This window comes from Rhineura floridana, chromosome 3, assembly GCF_030035675.1.
Source record: "Rhineura floridana isolate rRhiFlo1 chromosome 3, rRhiFlo1.hap2, whole genome shotgun sequence".
NCBI lineage: Eukaryota > Metazoa > Chordata > Lepidosauria > Squamata > Rhineuridae > Rhineura > Rhineura floridana.
In genome coordinates, this window is record NC_084482.1 from 15559308 (window position 1) to 15577968 (window position 18661).

The 18661-nt window shown below is 44.6% G+C and overlaps 1 protein-coding gene across 8 annotated transcripts in view; it reads left to right on the forward strand.

The window, feature by feature from the left end:
- The window catches only part of TNS2 (tensin 2), a 183979-nt gene that overhangs the window by 126945 nt on the left and 38373 nt on the right, over window positions 1-18661 (forward strand). For 6 of the 8 annotated variants that reach the window (XM_061614590.1, XM_061614598.1, XM_061614595.1 and 3 more), the window contains 7 exons: window positions 6322-6360; window positions 11438-11487; window positions 13934-14105; window positions 14893-14943; window positions 16395-16517; window positions 16817-16881; window positions 17580-17663. In XM_061614590.1, the coding sequence (XP_061470574.1) occupies window positions 6322-6360; window positions 11438-11487; window positions 13934-14105; window positions 14893-14943; window positions 16395-16517; window positions 16817-16881; window positions 17580-17663 (584 nt within the window). The remainder of the gene's footprint in view (window positions 1-6321; window positions 6361-11437; window positions 11488-13933; window positions 14106-14892; window positions 14944-16394; window positions 16518-16816; window positions 16882-17579; window positions 17664-18661) is intronic. The other 2 variants (XM_061614592.1, XM_061614596.1) reach the window with 1 other exon arrangement.

An 18661-nucleotide genomic window follows, 5' to 3' on the forward strand; every position in this document is an offset into this window, starting at 1 on the left:
GTATCTCTGTAAAATCTATTTATTTATTTATTTATAGCTTTCATAAATAAATAGCTTTCATCAGATTCTCAAAGGGGTCCATGATTCAATAAAGGTTCAGACCCACTGCTGTAAAAGGTGTTATGCACCTTATTTATGTTGTGTTTGTTTGTCCAGTAAGAGAGCTTGCAGTATCAGTACCCCCCTTGGTCATTATTTTTCACCATGGCCATTGCTGGCTTCTTAGCAACTGAACTAAATCTAAATCGGGGGTGGGGAACCTGTGCCCTCCAATATGGTTGGACTACAATTCCCTTCATCCCTGACCATTGCCCATGCAGCCTGAGGCGAACAACAACATCTGCAGGGCAACAGGTTCACCACCCCAGCTCTAACTCTTACCTACCCAGGCTGTATCCAGGTGCCCCTGACCGTCCAGGGGGATTGTGGACAGTGCAAGGGATCAGCGCTTGTAATCGCCGGGCGAATCCCCCCCCCATAACCCTTGGGCTCATTCACTGCAGGGTTCAGCCCCGGACCATTATGCGGCTCGGCGGCAGGAATGCTGCCCAATGGGTGGCCGCTCTTGGCCCGGGCAGGGAATGCAGGCAAACAGCCCCTTGTGCTGCTGTCTCAATCTGCGCTGAAGCGACCAGCACAGGCTTTGCGGTGTTCCCTCTGATAAAAGAAACATGCAAACCACTTATATGCCTATAATTCCTGTATTTTTGTTTGTTTGTATTTGCGATATTTCGCAAAACCGACTGTATGCTTTTTTACCTTTAACGTTTCTGGAGATACACATGATTGCAATTCCACTTATTTCTCCAGAACAGCAAGTAACGATGTGTCATGTCTAGGAAGGTAGACCACCAGTCTCTATGGTTGCAGGTGGCTGAGATGCTCTAGCAAGCCACTTATATGCCAATAATTCGTGTGGGTTTTTTTGCTTGTATTTGAGATATTTCGCAAAAGCGACTGTATGCTTTTCAGCTCAGCTGGGCTGTGGAGAACCTGCAGGCTGTGGTTGAAATTGACAAGACTCAAAGAGAGTAGCCTTGCAGGCAGGAAAGCGAAATTGACTAAGGGTGAGTGTGTGTCTGTAATCCAAGAGGAAAGCCTCTATTTCTCTTCTCTCCCCCCCCTTGACTCTGGATGCCTGGAAGCAAAGACCAATAAGTTCAAGAAGGACATTTGATGCGGGGGTGAGGGGTGGGAGGTGGAGGTTAGGCAAAGATAAACATTTTCTCCCTTGAAAAAGTTTACAAACAACCACAATTGCAGATCTCATCCTGAGCAGCTGCCCAGTTTGCTCTGATAGGTTCCTTTTTCCCGGGCTTTCCCCGGACATTTGCGCACATGCGCAACAGTGGAAATACATGATTGGTTGAGAATGAGGGAAGGGATATGGGGAACCGCCCAAGAACCGCCCATCAAACGCCCACAGCTGTAAAGTCCGCGGTATTGCATCCGAGCACCTGAAGGTACAGTGGATGATTCCCGGTTTAAAAAAGCAAATCGCATGATTTGCGGTATTGTAGGAGCAGATTTAACCGTGTGAAAATGCGCAAAAGCGCACGGCATCATATGGACGACCGAAAAATAATGAGAACACAAAGCGATCATGTCACACATTTTACAGTCGTCTGGATGAGCCTTAAGTGTTCCACATTTCAGGTGATATGTAAGCTGTCGGTTACATTTGATCTGTGGTGCTTGTTTCACACATGCATATCATCACTTTGTATTTTCCACTACTGGTTAGTGAGCAATATGCATGTGTGAACTCATCCAGAAGGTGGGAGGTAAGTTTGCCTGTAGTCCAAAGGTATGGTCTGAAGACACATGAAACTCCCACCTGGCTGAAGCTAAGCAGGTCTGGGTCTGGCCAGTGCCCGGATTGGAGATCACCTGGGAACGACATGTACACCACTCTGGGTTCCACAACAGAAGAAGGGTAGCATATAAATCTAAGAAATAAATAAGTGGAATCCCACAGAATGCTGGAGGGAAGATTTAGGGATATGAGATACAAGGATGTTCAGTGGGCCAACACAAGACCTTGATCAAACACCACCACCCCAGCTATGCTTGTCTCTTCTCTCTGTCAACTTTCTTTCTGCTTCTGTATCAGCAGGAGACTGCCTAGCTTCCCTTACTGGAAAATCCTCCTCTCCTTTCACAATCCCTGCAAATCCTAAACAATTATTCATTGTGTGTCACCTCCAGCAGTTCTCAAGGGAGTATTTCAAGACTAGCCTTCCTCAACCTGGTGCCTTCCAGATGTTGTTAGACTCCAGCTCCCATCAGCATAGCTAATGTCCAGGGATAATGGTAGTTGTAGTCCAACATCTGGGAGGTCACCAGGTTGGAGAAGGCTGTTCCAGATCAGTCCTTACAGCAATGGCTTTCAAACTGTGCTTGTGGGTGCCCAGAGTTCCTTGGATGCTTATCAAGGGTTCCTTGATTGCCGGAGCCATGTTAGTAATGGCAAGGCAAAATGCTGATTGTCCCATGTAATGCTCAACTGCAGAGGAATATTCTAGGACTAACAGTTTGTACAGAGCAGCAGCTAGTCTGAAGAAGCCTGGCTTGTATGAATGAGCTGAGAGGATACAGGCTCCCAGAATCCCCTGCAACACATACATATATATATATATTTGAGCTGAAACATAGATGCAGAAGAGGTCCTCAGGTTAGGACATTTGAAAATCACTGCCTTATAGCAGGAGTGGGGAGTGAGGACCCTTTGGCCCTCCAGATGTTGCTGAATTACAGCTTCCATCAGCCATAGCAGGCATGGCCAATGGCCAGAGATGAGGGGAGTTGTTCAGCGACGTCTAGAGGCCAAAGGTTTCCTACACCTGCTCCCTCCTCCATTTTCCATCCCAAACTTAATCTCTGGAATTGAGAGACCCCTGACTGCTCTGTGCTGAGGGGTTTTGTGCCCAAGGTCAGTGCGACACAATCTACTGCCTGAGGCAGAGCTGCTGCTGTCATTCACACACACCTCCTGCTCCTGCTGTGTTTCCCCTTTCTTTCTCTCCTCTTCCACTGCAACAGCCCAGGCATGCTTGCTGAAGCCTTCCAGGGCCTGAAACCTGATAATGACTCTCTCCAAGGAAAGACTCTAGGTGAGGTGCTGTGGATGAGGCGGCCAAGAAGAGTGTCTGCTCTGCAGCCGCTTTGCCATAGTGGTAGAAAATGCTACTTTAACAACAGTAAACCTTAAGCAGTATTTGTCACAGCAAAGCAGCAACGACGCAGGCACTCTCCAGGGCCACATTTTCCATTATGCCTCGCTCTGAGAAGCGATCCTTCCTCAGAGCAAAGTGTGGGAATGCTACGGGCTGTTTTGCTGCTGCGGCAAAGCTGCAATGTCCCATCACTAAATGGTGGCTGCTGAGTGGCAGGAGAAGGGTACACAAATCTGCCACTCTTCCCATTGCACCGCTTCAGACAAATGTCTAAGGCTGTGAACATACTAGTTGCCTACACCTGGAGGGGGAACAGGTTGATCTGCTGATCAGCTGTGAAATCTCTTTGAAGTGATTTTTTTTAAAAACGTACTCAAGCGATTTACAAAGGGGTGGGGGTTTGACTAACGTTGTGTGGCTCCATTTTCAGAAGCGAGGTGGAGACACACTGGAACTGGCAGAACTATGAGTGTGTCTCTTCCCTAAGGCTGTGTACACATCATACATTTAAAGCAGCACCCCAAGGATCCTGGGAACTGTAGTTTACTGCTCACAAAGCGACAATCCCTAGCACCCTTAACAAACTACAGTTCCCAGGATTCTTTGAGGGGTGTGTGCTTCAAATGTGCTTTAAATGTATGGTGTGTGTGCAGCCTTAGTGTGGGTACTGGGCCCCTGGTTTTGCCTTGCCTCTTTTCACTGCACTGACAATGAGCTTGAAAGAGCAGGTGTATCCTCTCTAAAGCACAACTGTCAGAAAGCCCATAGCCTCTTCCCCATCCTGATGGCAGTTTCTGCTTCCCTCAGGTTGTGCCAAACTGAACAGACAGTAAAGGCAGTGTGAGCCGAGCAGTCTCCAGGAAATGTAAAGCAGAACTACAGCATATTCATAACTATCCGTTAAATGGTCAAGGGATGGGGCAGGAATTGAATCCCATGACACTTTTGTGAACACAATGAAATTGTCAGTCACTGTGTTTGGTGCAGCGAGGCAATCTTTTGAAACTTTTGGGCATTAAAAGGTTGCAACTTGCCATTCTGGCTGCACAACCCATGCAAAGCAAAAGATTTCCCAAGCAGGGGTCAACCATTCTGGGCTGGGCTTGTTGCCCAAAAATTGTACTCTGGTCATTTCCAGCGGAATGAGCCAGGGAGAAGCATGCCCTCTTCTGCGCTACTTTCCAAATATGTACCTTTGGATGAGCCCCTCCCCCACTGTGCTTCTACCACAAGGGAAAGGCAACGTGTCCTTATCATGCTTGCCAGAGGGTGGTGCCACACTTAGTGTGGTAAGCATATTTGTTGAAACCGTTTCCCAGGGCATGGCAAGCTCCCAAATGCCCTGACACCTGTCAAAGCCTACAATCTGCTTGAGCCATGCAAAGCCATCGCTAACTCACTGTCAAGGGAAGAAATGGTTGTGTGAATTGTAGGATCTGATCACCACAGATCATGAGGACGTGGGTTTTTGTTTTCAAATTAAGTAGTGAGTTTATTTATTTTATTTGTTGAAATATTTATAATCCACATTTTCATAAAAGTATATCAAGGTGGTACAACTGATAAAATATAATAAAAATAAGTAAAAACAGTCATAAAAACATAGTTTAAAACACCAATAAATACAGATTGGGTAAAAAGAGAAAATTCAAATTGCAAAGGCTTGTCTAAATCATATAGTTTTCAAAAGTCATCTGAAAGAAGAGAGAGATAGTTCCTACCAAATCTCTACTGGTAGGGAGTTCCTCAGGGCAAGACCCACCCCAGTAAAAGCTTGGTCCCTAGTGAAAGCCAACTGAAACTCAGAGGCCGTGTGGGAAATCACCAAAAGTGCCCATCAGAGGATCTCAGTGAACAAGGTGGACCATAAGGGACCAATTGGTTCTTAGCATCCTTTGCAGTTCACTTAGGAGGGAACTGCAAATTACAACTTTGGGTTTGCCACTGAAAATCACATCCCCTTATCGAGTTTTTCTCCTTCCCCTCTACAATATGTATACTCTTTGTTGTGACATCATCACTTGTGTTTTCCTGATCCTGCTCTGCATCATTGGCTGCAGGTAACAGGGATGTGGAAATGCACATTAAAGCAATGGGTTAATTGTACTATAGTTATTTGGGGGGGTAGCAGGAGGGGCAGCAGAGGGGGGGAGAATATGACATAGATGTGTCATTTCAGTAGTAGTGCCATTTCTTTCTCATATCATTTAGACTTGGATTGCCAATAACTGAGGTAGTCTTCAATGCATTATAGTGAATTAAAAATATCTGCCTGGCAGGGAGTAATTGATTATCAGTTCTTGACTGAGTTTTGGTTCCCATGAAGGCTGCCCAGAATGTCCTGCTGCTAGGGACAAGCAGAGCTCAAATGGAAGGGCTCAAAAGATTTTGCTCAAAATATGTGGACAGCTCTTTGGCATCAAAGACTATCTAACATCACTCGCTCACCTTGGGGAGGGGTGGAGAGGAAGTGGGAATATGTATATATATGTGTGCATATAATAGATGTACTATTTCATTCAGAGGCTGCTTCCATGGTACCTCCAACTCTCATTAGTTCCATCCAGCATGGCCAATGGTCAGAGCTGATGGGAGCTGCAGGACACGGAATAATGGGCTCAAGTTGCAGGAAGCCAGATTTCGACTGGACATCAGGAAAAACTTCCTAACTGTTAGAGCCAAATGACAATGGAACCAATTACCTAGAGAGGTAGTGGGCTCTCTGACACTGGAGGCATTCAAGAGGCAGCTGGACAGCCATCTGTCAGGAATGCTTTGATTTGGATTCCTGCATTGAGCAGGGGGTTGGACTTGATGGTCTTATAGGCCCCTTCCAACTCTACTATTCTATGATTCTATGAAAACACATGGAGGGCACCAGGCTGGCAAAGGCTATCCTAGTAGGAAGGCATAGCACAGCTATGGCCATTGCCCACTTCTCATTCAGCTCGTTTGAGGATCATAAGCTGTCATGGAATAGTTCACACAACCCAGCAGCCGGTCCTCCATGGAAGTTGCCTACGTTCCTGTGCCTGGCTTCTCAGGGAAAGACACTGCGCCACGCTGTCGGTAGCTACAGGGGTTTTTTTTGTTTCTGTTTTTGAATCTCACTACTCTTCTTCTCCCCCTTTTCCCACATGTCAAGAGGAGGAACACTGCCCCAGTCCGGCGTATTGAGCATTTGGTAAGGCTCCGCTTTCTCCAAGCCCTCTTAACCTTGCCTGTGGGGCTTTCTAGTCTAAAGATTGATTTGCTAGTAGGGACAAAAAACAGTGTTGCAGGCAACAAGACACGCACCACGCTGACATGTAATCAGTAGGGGCGTGCAAGGACATTACCCCCTTCTTGTAATTACATTCATTTTTGTACTTCAAAGGTCTCATGCACTTTATGACTCGTTCGTTAAAATCGCATTAGCTTCAGTGCATTTTTGCCAAGGGCACATTGGTCTCATTACTCAAGTACATTTTTGCCTCTCTGTAACTTTTAAAAATCTTTGTTTATTTATTCGCTGCTGTGGCAGGATCATTGACTTTGCAGCAGAAATAGCTGTGTGTGTGTGTGTGTGTGTGTGTGAGTGAGTGTGTGAGTGTGTGTGTGTGAGAGAGAGAGAGAGCGCGCCCCACAGTGGCTGCCCAAGTCAGGTCTATAGCCACATTTGCTGGGGCTTAGGAAAACACAGCCCACATGGTACTAATGGGTACAGATGTGAGTCTCAAATAGAAGCTGTAGCTCAGTGCTAGAGCCTCTGCTTTGCATGCAGAAGGTCCCAATTTCAATCCCTGGCACCACCGGGTAGGGCTGGGCGAGACGCCAGTCTGAAATCCTGGAGAACCATTGCCAGTCAATGTAAAAAATACTGAGCTGAATGGACCAGTGGTCTAATAGTATAAGGCAGCTTCCTAAGTGACATTCCCTCCTCTGTTTTGGAACAACTAAAAGTGTTTCCCATTTGGATCAAAGTTTCATTGGTTCCAAAATGAATGCACAACATCCCTAGTAATCAGGGAGTCAACCATAAATGATTTGATTCAGTTCTGGTTCACTGTGTCTGACGTTGCTCCGATTTGGATCCAGTTCAAGTGAATTCCAGGTCAGTAACCATTTCAGCATGCCTCCAGAATCACGTCAGTTCTAGTTTGTGTGGGAAATCTTAAATATGATTCATACTACAGTGCTGAATTGCTAAGCAGGGTGGAACAAGTGTGTGGGTCTATTGTGACAAGCGTTGCTGGGATAGACAAATCTTTCAATTTCAGCTTCTCTCCCTTTCTGATTTTGCCAGTCATAAGTTCAGTTGCTCTACAATTTGTGATTTTTTAAATAAAATCCTCAAGAAAATTCATACACGTTTTTGTTTACATTTGTCCTAATTATACATTTTTGCAAGCAAATTTCACTCGCGTTATACAAAAATGCATTAATTTTCTGTGTGGTTTTCATTAATATATACAGTACATTGTATGCACACTTTTTGTATGCATTTTTGTTAGAGAACTGCATCACAAAATTTGGAGAATTTGGTGCATTTTGGTTCAGGTGCATTTTGGTTTGGGGAGTGTAAAGTAGGTAGGTTTGCTTTAAATTGCGAAATAAATGAATTTCTAAAGGTGTTAGCAATAATTCTTAGGTACTGTGAAGCATGCATGGGGAACCCACCCACCCCAACTATATTTTCAACATATTTGCAGTTGGTGCTATTTAAATGAGCCTTTCCTCAATTAATTGAACAGCAGGAACTTATAAGGCAGTGATATAAATTCAGCTAAATAAATAAATTTCTCTTGTTTCCTGATTTTAAACCCTTTCAGAAGACAGAGTATAAAAGATAAGGTAATTTTAGACTGTATATAGTGAGAAGACATGATTCACTAGAAAAGACAATAATGCTGGGGAAAACAGAAGGGAGTAGAAAAAGAGGAAGACCCAACAAGAGGTGGATTGATTCCATAAAGGAGGCCACAAACCTGAACTTACAAGATCTGAACAGGGTGGTTCGTGACAGATGCTCTTGGAGGTCGCTGATTCATAGGGTTGCCATAAGTCGCAGTCTACTTGGAGGCCCATAACACACATAACAAAAGAGGAAACCCAGATATAAATCCTATGCATTCATTATTCATTTTAGTAGGAGCAAGTGAGTGTGCCACCACATTTTTGTGTTGAACCTTTATCCTGAATAGGCAATCTATTTTTTAAATGTTATTTTAGGGTTCTGTTCCATTATATGTTTTACACAGACTCAAAAAAATGGTCGGGGGAAAATAATAAAAAGGTTTGGTTTGAGTTTTAATTTAAGTTTATTTTGACTTCCATTGACAATGGAAGCCAAATGCAAGCTGTGATGGCCACTCATCTTATGTTACTACTGCATTGTAAACAAGTCATAATACTTAGCATTTGTATAGCTCTTTTAGAATGTTCAGAGCACTTCAAAAGCTTTATCTTGTAATCCTTACAATAACTCTGTGGAGTAGGTCAGTATTATTAGCCTCATATTACAGGTAGGGAACTGAGGCTTAGAGAGAAGCCAATTAGTGAGCTAATGGCAACGGCAAAATTCAAACCAGGGTTTCCCGATGCATAGCTCTGGGCCAAACTGCATGTTACATTATTTGTGCTTTTTTTAAAAAAAGCATTCTTAAGCTAGCTACTTTACTTTTGAAGGAAAAGCACCCATGTAGATCCCCAACCCAGACACAGGAACATAGGAAGCCGCCTTATACTGAGTCTGACCATTGGTCCATCTAGCTCAGTATTGTCTACACTGACTGGCAGCAACTCTTCAGGGTTTCAGGCAGGAGTCTCTTCTAGCCCTACCTTGAGATGCCGGGGATGGAACTTGGGACCTTCTGCAAGCAAGGCAGATGCTCTGCCACTGAGCTATGGCCCTTCCCCTGTGCCAAAGCCGGCTTGAGACACTGTGCCAGTTTCCCACCAAAAATCCAAGGTGGTATTTGTAGTAAACAGTATCTTCAGGGGCAAATAGCAGTTGGCTGTGTGTGGGTTTTTTGGCAGGAAAGTGGTGTAGGGGCCCAATTCAGATTGGGAGCACATTCCAGATCGGGGCTCCTTATGGTTTTTTCCCTTCAAAAAAAAAGTGGCCAGCTTTAGCACATTTTTTTTAAAAAAAAGCATGAATAATGAACATAGAAACATAGGAAGCTGCCTCATATTGAGTTAGACCATTGGTCCATTGAACTCAGTCTTGTCTCAACTGACAGTGACTCTCCAGAGCTTCAGACGGGTCTCGCCCAGTCTTATCTTGAGATTCTGGGGACTGAACCTGGGACCATCTGCATGCACAGCAGATGGTCTACCACTAAGCATGGCCCTTCCCTGTGGAGTTTATCCCTCAGTCTCTCAGCCCCTGTGAGAGGACTTGATGATATCCTTCAACCTGCTCCTTGATGATAATTTATGGCCTCTCCTTCTATATTATGATATAGCTTGGCATGTGGGGGCCCTGATTAATTCCATTTCGGTGGTATCTACTCAGAACCCCTGAAGCCTGTTTCACACCCCACTTGACTTAGGAAGGAAAGGAAGATGTATAAAGATGTCTGAAGGTTGTAGAGAGGGTTTGAGTTTGGAGTCTGATGGAAAAGGTTGTTAAGAGGATGCAGCTGGCAGGAGGAGATTCCAAAATATTGGGGAGCTGGATTGATGTTGCTTGGCAATTAGCACTGTTTGCGTGCGTGCTGAGTCCACATCCGCTCAACCTGAATGTTTTCTGTATGTAAACAGTTTGTTACAAAAGGCACCATAACTCTTCTCTATACAAGGACACTGACCTCAATAGGCTGCCTGCCATTCAGGGAAATAGGGGAGCAAACTGCAGGCTTTTATGCTACTCTACTTCAGAGGACTCAGAGTACGTTATGGATATATTTACCTGCTTCAGACACACTGTTTATTGAGCATTTGTCCTGGTTTGCTTCCAAGGTGTTTATGTTTCTTCCGATGAATCATTTGTTCATCCCACACTTTCCAGTGCATTTTCCCATCACTTTCTTCACTACAAAACACAAATGGTTTTTTAAAAAGTGGATTTGTTGCACTAGGGTGACAGAGCACTTCAATTCACTTCAATTGTGCAAACCTAAATTTCCAGGGTACACTTGAATCCTTTCCACAAAATAGTGACAGTCTGGAGGTGACCCCCAGTTTCCATCAAAAAGGCACCTTAAAGACTAATAAATTTCTTATGGGATAAGCTTTCATGGACTAAAGTCCATTTCGTCGGACGCATCAGATTAAGAAGGGAGAAACTGATGGGGGATAGTGGTCTCTGTTCCCAAAAGGTTAACAGTAAACACTAAAAAACCCAAAAACAAATCTGAGATAAAAGTGTTCAAGTACTGTCTCCAACTTGTGAAAACTGATATTTTATATTATCCTATTTTGAGTCTTACAACATTGCTTATTATCCATAGTGTTGGTTTTTGAGCAGGGTTGGATATCCCTCAGTTTGCCCCCCCCAATTCTTTGTGGTCCCTTAAAACTCCACCAACTTTGGTGACTGTGGCACAAAGAAAAAACAACAACGTGGGCACAGTGCTGTGGTGGGCGGAGTCCAGCATCCTGATGGATGTGTAAATTGCTCCTTCCCCAGTTGTCATATCAATCATTTGATGAGCAGAGAGGGGATGAAAACCCCTCCTCCTTGGCTGATCTGCACTGATCCTCTGAGGAGGCGGGAGCTGTGAGCAAATATCGGCCCGTATGCAGAGCTTGGAAAAGTTACTTTTTTGAACTACAGCTCCCATCAGCCTAATCCAGTGGCCATGTTGCCTAGGGCTAATGGGAGTTGTAGTTCAAAAAAATAACTTTTCCAAGCTCTGCCCGTATGTGTTGTGTGCATGTGGACCTGCCACATGTGGGGTGAGCACACCAACCTTTGGGCATAGGCATATCCCTGGTGCAGAGCTTGGAAAAGTTACTTTTTTGAACTACAACTCCCATCAGCCCAATCCAGTGGCCATGCTGGCTGGGGCTGATGGGAGTTGTAGTTCAAAAAAGTAACTTCCAAGCTCTGCCCTGGTGGCATTGGTTGACCAGGGTAAATGCAGCTCTCAGGCCAAAAAAAGTTAGCCACACCCCTGCTTGGCAGAAAGAAATATGTTGCTTCCCTTCCTTCAAGCTACTCAGGGCATTTTTCAGCCAAATCCACTTTTTTGTTTGCTGTTTTGCTTTGGCAGTGCTTTTTTATGATGTTTTGCTAGATGTTGACATTCGACCTCCCCACATTTATTTTTCAGGGCTCCACCAAGTCCCTCAACACCGCTAAGCAACGGAATACGCTGCCCAGGTAAGGGGCTGGCATGGCATATCTCAGCCAGCTTCTAGTCACGATGAGTTGTCTTTGGTTACGCATAGTTATTCTGTAACTTCTTCAAGCAAAGGTGGGATATTATTGATTGATTGATTGATTGCAGAAAGCGATAATTTAAATTCCATTCCTTAATTATAGAAGGCATGTCTCTGCAGTGCCGCAGCTAATTTTGATTGGTCATGTTCAGCAGGAACAAAGGCAAAGAGGGTCTTTAATGTTCCTGAGCTCAGGAGAGGCTAACAGTGTGGGACACCTGTACTGGGCAACCCCGTTTCCTCTCTTTTGTCCCTTAGCTGCAACATATCAGCATACAAATAAGATGACAGTATGATTTTTTTTTATTGGATGGTGGGTTTTTTGGGGGGATTGTGGTTATATAATCTTTTGCTAATGGATTTTAAATGACATCAAGGTGGTGTTCACCTCCAGAGCTTTGGCGCAGGGGTGGTTGAATACCACCATGATACTAATGTCACTATTATATAAGCTCACTTCCAGGGCAGACTATAAGTGCCATCGTTCCACATGTCAGTGCAGTGCCTTTCAAAGGGCTTCCTGTAGGTCTCAACAGAAACTTGTGTTGCTGCTTCCTACCATGCAGAATTTAACTGAGCAGAGTCGGGGGGGACTAGATAGATGGTGATGAGGGAGAGGTATACTGACCTCCTGTTCTTGAAGCTGCGCTGATGTAGCAGACTTCCACTATATCGTAACCCCATCTCCAGCATTTTTTGAGTACAGGGTTGCATCCTTAAGGGATTTTTTTATTATTACAAGTTCCAGAAGTGAATCCTCTCATTAAATTGAAAATCATTCCTTCCAGAGCTGATCTAAGGAAATAACCCTAATGTCTTCCCAAGCACCACAAATTTGCGCATGAAACCTATGTGGGCTTTGAGAACGAAAGCAGAAAGTTTGTGGAAGTGGCCTGAACAAACCGGTGGCCAAAAGTATAAGAAGTTGGCATGTGGATGTCAACTAAGGTCTAGGATCCCAGATATTCTTCCCATTGTAATTTTCAGGTTGAGATAGACTTTTGGGAAGGGATGGAGTAATAATTCACCCCAAACCCTTAATTGGTAAAATGTCCACTTTTGGGGGTCCTATTAATTCCCTTTATCTTACCTCTCTGGTGATGATTTAGTCCCATTTTCCATCTAACCAATTGCATAGTTTTCATCCTATGATGTCATATAACAATATCACATCACACTGCTGCATAGAGTTGGCTATGGGACCATGTTAGTGAGGGGAAGAGAAGCCAGTGAAGAGTGAGGGCAATACTGCCTGAATCAGTCACATGAGTGATGCCAGCCAATTGGGGACTGCATAGTGATTGTGATGAAGGTAAATCTGATGTATCCACTCAGATTTGGCTGTACTATAATGTCCACTGACAAATGAAGCTAATTCAGCAAGTGTTGGCCTTCCTCTAAATAGATTGTCCTCCTCCCCACACACACACCTCTGGATGCAACCAACACATCAGTGATGGGGTGGGGCGTTTTTTGACACAGCATAAATGTTCATGAAAAATCCCTCCCCTCTTTTGGCTCAGTCTTACTTAAGACAGGTTTCTTCGAACAAGAACTATGCAAACGTAGGCCATGCATTCAGAGTTCCATCACTGCAAGCTGTATCTCCTAAGTCTGGGGAATGTAAGGAAGTGTTTTCTCCTGTATGTCTCTTCTCCCTCCCCCAGTGACTTAAGCTCTAGAGAGGAGGGCTTTCTTCAGGTGTCACTGCTAGGGCTTAATGCTTGCAAACAGCTGATGAGGTGGTAAATATGTTTCTCAACATTGCCACTGGAGACAGTTAAGTTGCCTTCTGTTAAGCAGAAGATGGAGAAGATTTGTACTCTTTTGCCGTGGAGGCCAATGGGTGGAAACGGCAGGGAAGTAGATTTCGGCTAAACAGTAGGATAAACGTCCTAAAGATAACAGTTGTTTGACAGTGCAGTAGACTGACTTGGGAGGTGGTTGGGCTCTCCTTTTCTGGAGGCATTTGAACCGAGACTAAGCGGCAATCTGTCAGAGATGCTGGAGTTGCATCCTGCGTTGAGGAAGGAATTGGACCAGATGACCTCCAGGGTATTGTTCTCACTTTCAAAGTCTATGATAATTCTAACAACAAACAAATCAAGAACAGAGGTAATTGCTGCTAGGCTAGTCTGCAGGATGGACCAGTGGCATCTTTGTGCACTGTTGCACCCAGAATGCACCACAGTGCCATTGCACCATAGGGTACAAGCACTATAAATAACCCGTTGACAAATGTGACACCATGCAGGTTTTAAGTCCCCTCTTTTTCCATTAACATTTAATATATTCTTAGATTCCTTTTGCTGTGTGGTGTATTGGGCCTGTGAAGATTAGGAAACACCCATGGGCTCCCCCCAACAGTTCTCCTTTTCTTCCTTTAGGAGCTTCAGCCTGGACCACGTGATGGAACGCAAGTATGACTTTGACCTCACTTACATCACTGAGCGCATCATCTCTGTCTTCTTCCCCCCGGCCTTGGAGGAGCAGCGTTACCATGGCAACCTTCGGGAGGTGGCCCAGATGCTAAAATCCAAGCATGAGGACAAGTACATGGTAAAAAGGCCAAGGAAAGTAAGGGATGGCAATGGATGAAAATGCGTTAGAGGGCTGTTGTAGGGTGGGCACTTGAACAAGTGAGTAGTTCTGGGTGCATGGATTTGAGTGAGTATGTGGGGTGTCCTTCCTCGGAGTTGGAAAGAAATTTTGAACTACGCCTTCCCATGCAGACACAGGATGCTCAACCTAGGAATGTAGGAAGCTGCCTTATATTGAATCAGACCATTGGTCCACCTAGCTTACAGTGGTTTCAGACGGGTCTTTTTCCAGCCCTACCGCGAGACGCCAAGGATTGGACCTGGGACCTCCTGCACCCAAACAGGATGCTCTACCACTGGGCTATGGCCTTTCCCTTCAAGTTCCTCTAGATCAGTGTTCTTCCTGAAAATATAGATTGGAAGATTTTCAAGCCGCCAGTGTAGAGATGCTTCTGCTCATCTTATGGGCAAGGGTGATATGAAGGCTATTATCTTGAATGTGACTTTGCAAAGGAACAGGAAGAGTAGGAGATTGATACACCCTCTGGTCTGGGAAGGGGGAGTTAAAATGGGAACATTAAGGCAGGGCTGATGGTGTTTTAATTTAAAAACTGAGCCACTGGGTGGGGTTGGAGGCAGAGCTAGAACAGGTGGAGCCAGGTGGAGCCGGTTTCCCCCCCAGATCGTACTGGTTACATGAGAGAAGACTGGCTGGTGAGATGAGTAAAATATGGGCGGGCTGGCAACCCTTGTAGAGGGTCACCACTAGTCACAGGAGCCAATGACATGTCTCTTTGTGTCAACAGCTCCTCAATCTGTCAGAGAAACGGCATGACATCATCAGACTGAACCCCAAGGTAAGGGGAGAAGGTTTTGGGGTGAAATACTTATGTTGACCTGGGGCCTGAGAGTTTGTTTAGACTGTAACTATGTTGGTGGTTCTTGAACATTCCTGTGATGGAAGCTTGCAGCATAACTGCCCAAACGCAAGGCAGACAGACCATGAGTTCAGCTACCGGTGGACACTCTTACTCTTGGGAGCAAAAAAGGGAAAGAAAGAAACAGGGATTCATGAGTCCACAGCAAAACATATAGATGTTGAAAATGGATGGCACCTGCCCCATTAATCCCCATTGGCTGATGGTCAATGCATTGTCTGACAGTCTAGTTCCTGGTCCAATCAAGACACACTCTGGGACTGGATCAGGGAGGAACGGAAGTTTCCCTTGGCAGCTGCTATCCTTGCCTCTTTGGTGAGACCCGCCTCGCACAACAGTCTTGGATTCAGTTGAAATATTCTCACATGGCATTGTGTGATGCTCCTTACTCTGGGTCAGTTTTATGCAAAGATACTAAATTAAATCATTTGCAACTGCTGGAGAGTACATTTTGTCAGATGGTCTAAACATATGTATGGCCACAGTGTCACACTAACTGAACCTGGAACTGCCTAGGGAAAAAAAACCCAGGACGTTAGATGATCATTTAAAAATACAATAGTTTTCGGTGTTGTGGGGAAGTCCATTAAAATGTGCAATGTGTCTGATAAGCTCTTAAAAACCAGAGGGGTACGAAGTGTGAGTAATCACAGATAAGGACGGATTGTTCTTTTTATAGAAGGAAAGAACAATCATTTATTTATATAATATTTAAACCAGAGCTTAATAAGCAGTGCTTTGCCCCAATAAGTTCACCTGATTCCCAGTCCTTGTGCCTCTGTTTTTAAAGTGAAATGCCCATGCCTTTTCCTATCTCTATGTTCTAGAAATCCCACTTTCCACTATCAGGGGAAGGGGAAAAATCTGGAATAACAAACTTGCATTTATATATATATATGTACATTAAAAAACCCTATATGTACAAACTTGATTTGCATGTGCATTCTAATAATTAAACTTGGCTTATGGGGAAGCTGCCTTATACTGAGTTGGACCGTTTGTCTATCTAGCTCAGTATTCTCTAACCTGACTGAGGTTTCTTCCAGTTATTGGGGATTGAACCTGCGACCTTCTGCATGGTTCTTCTATAATAAACATTCTAGATCTCTTAGCTGTCTTTGCCTGGCACCTAAAGATGGATCAAGATGGCACCAGGCTTGCCTCCCCGGGGAGAGCATTCCACAGCCAGGGGCCCACCACTGAAAAGGCCTGTTCTTGTGTTGCCAATCTCCGAACCTCACATGTAGAGGGCACATGAAGAGGGCCTCTGATGATCACAGGTTTTGGTTTTATTCTATCTGTTCTGCCTCTGTATATGCATGTGCATGCATCTCCTTAATGCCAATGCTTCTCTTTTACGCCTGCCACAGGTGCAAGACTTTGGCTGGCCAGACCTGCACGCCCCACCTCTGGACAAAATCTGCTCCATCTGCAAAGCCATGGAGACCTGGCTCAACTCAGACCCGCAGCATGTGGTGGTGCTTCACTGCAAGGTGCAGAAGAAAATGCCCTAATCTTCCTGGCCATTACAGATAGAAATGTTGGGGAAGTATCTATGAATGGTAGAGACAGAGGGACAAGAAAGACATTAGAGACTGGAAAGAGGGCTCCTGGTTTCTGAGGATCATGATCTTTGGGCTCTTACATTCCTTTCTTGGTCTCTCTCCCCCGCCCCCTCAAGCTGGCTCTCCCTACGATTTTGCAAAGCATCTTACACTCCTGGATTGACGGTGCTGCTGCGTTTTTATGGTCCTAGCTTCAGTGTTTAATGCATTCTTTCTCTTTGTGCCAGGGCAACAAGGGCAAGACAGGTGTGATTGTAGCAGCCTATATGTACTACAGCAAAATCTCTGCAAGGTACCGAGCAAGAGGAGTATGTGGGGGGCTGTGGTTGTGTGGGGGAAAGCGTACCTCTCCTTTGCAGTTACTCCCCTCCAGGCCCTCTCATAGGTCCAGAAAGATACATATATATGGAATAAGTGTCTTGTTTATTGTAATCAGCTGATCTGACAGGACATATTCAGCACAGTCTAATCTTGTGCCATCAGAACGAATATAGTTTATTAATATTTATGAATATTTTAATTGTATACATACAAAATAATTACGTCTTTTACTGAATCACATCTTCTATTTGCTTAAATTTGCAGCTCTAAACTGAGAAAGTGTGTTGCATTTTGGCCCAAAGTTCATAAAACCAAGTTGTGAAAGTTATCGAATGCCAAAAAATGAACAAGTGGTTGCATTTGGGGGACTCTTTCAGCTTGGGTGACAGGCCAAATGACCCTCCTTGCCTCTCCCTCTGATTGGCCCTGCTCCCCTCACTCCCTCATATGCAGCTCTCCCCCCCCCCAGAAACCAGTTTTCTTCCTTTCTCCAGAATTGCCTCACTTAGGCCCAGTTTCTGTGGGCAGAATCCAGATCCTTAGAATCCAGGCATAAGAAATACTACTGCTACTATGACATGGCTTTTGTCTTCAGCTTGAGACAGAAACGCCAAAGGGTAGGAGCACGCTTGAACACACAAACACCCCTTTCCTTTCTTCTCTCCTCAGTGCAGACCAGGCCCTCAGCACACTGACCATGCGCAAGTTCTGCGAGGACAAGGTGGCCGCTTTTCTACAACCCTCCCAGAAGAGGTGAGGCTCGCAGCTCCTTCCCCTCCACTTTCCCCTCTCTCCCTTCTCTTCCTCTAGTGGCTAGCTGTGGCTTTTTTTAAAAAAAATGGTAGCCACGTGAAAACAAGCTCTAAGATGGGTGGGAAAGGCATCTTATCAAGACATTATAGGGGTATGCAGTGAGAAACTTTGGGGGGAAATATTGAAATTGTGTGTGTGTGTACACACTAGATATCCATCCCTTGTGCCTGGGGATTATTCTGACTCTACAAGAGCTATCCAGTCTCCCAAATCTACAAAATCTCCTGGGAGGGGTGCTGGTGTGAGATTGAAGAGATGTGCTAGACCACCATTAAACTGTAGAGTAGGACTGATAGGTATGGAGGAGAAGTTTGATTCAATTTGCATTTAAAGGCGAATCTACCTAGTTTCCACTTTCTGAAACAATGTGAGAACCAAAACACAGCAATCCTTCAAAATCTACACGTCTCTGAATTTTGCAATGCAATTCTCGAGCTATGTACAGAGATGCATACCAAGATAAAATGTGCATAAAATGCATATGATTGTGAAAATAACATGTAAAATCCATTAGGGGATATTGCTTTGCGAAAATGTGTATAATAGGCAAAATGTCATACAAAAATATATAGTAGGAGAAATTTGCACTAGAACGTGGATGAATTTTCATGAGGATTTTTGTTTAAAAAATGCAAACTGACATGGAACTGTGGAGAACTTAAGACTGGAAAAATGCAAAACAGAGAGAAATTGAAATGGTTGGATTCCCTCATTCCTCAGGACAGCCCACCCCAGGGCACCAGCTCTTGATAGCTGCTGCATAACTGCTATGCTCCTGTCAAGCAGACATGATCACGTGGACTAGTGCTAGCTGCTACCCTGTGTTGCAGGAAGGTGAAAGTGGAAGAGTGGCACTGGAAGATGCAATGACTCAGAAGTCTAGTTGTAGAGCCTCTGTTAGGCTGATATAACTTGGCTGCTTTGTAAGTGTCAGAGCC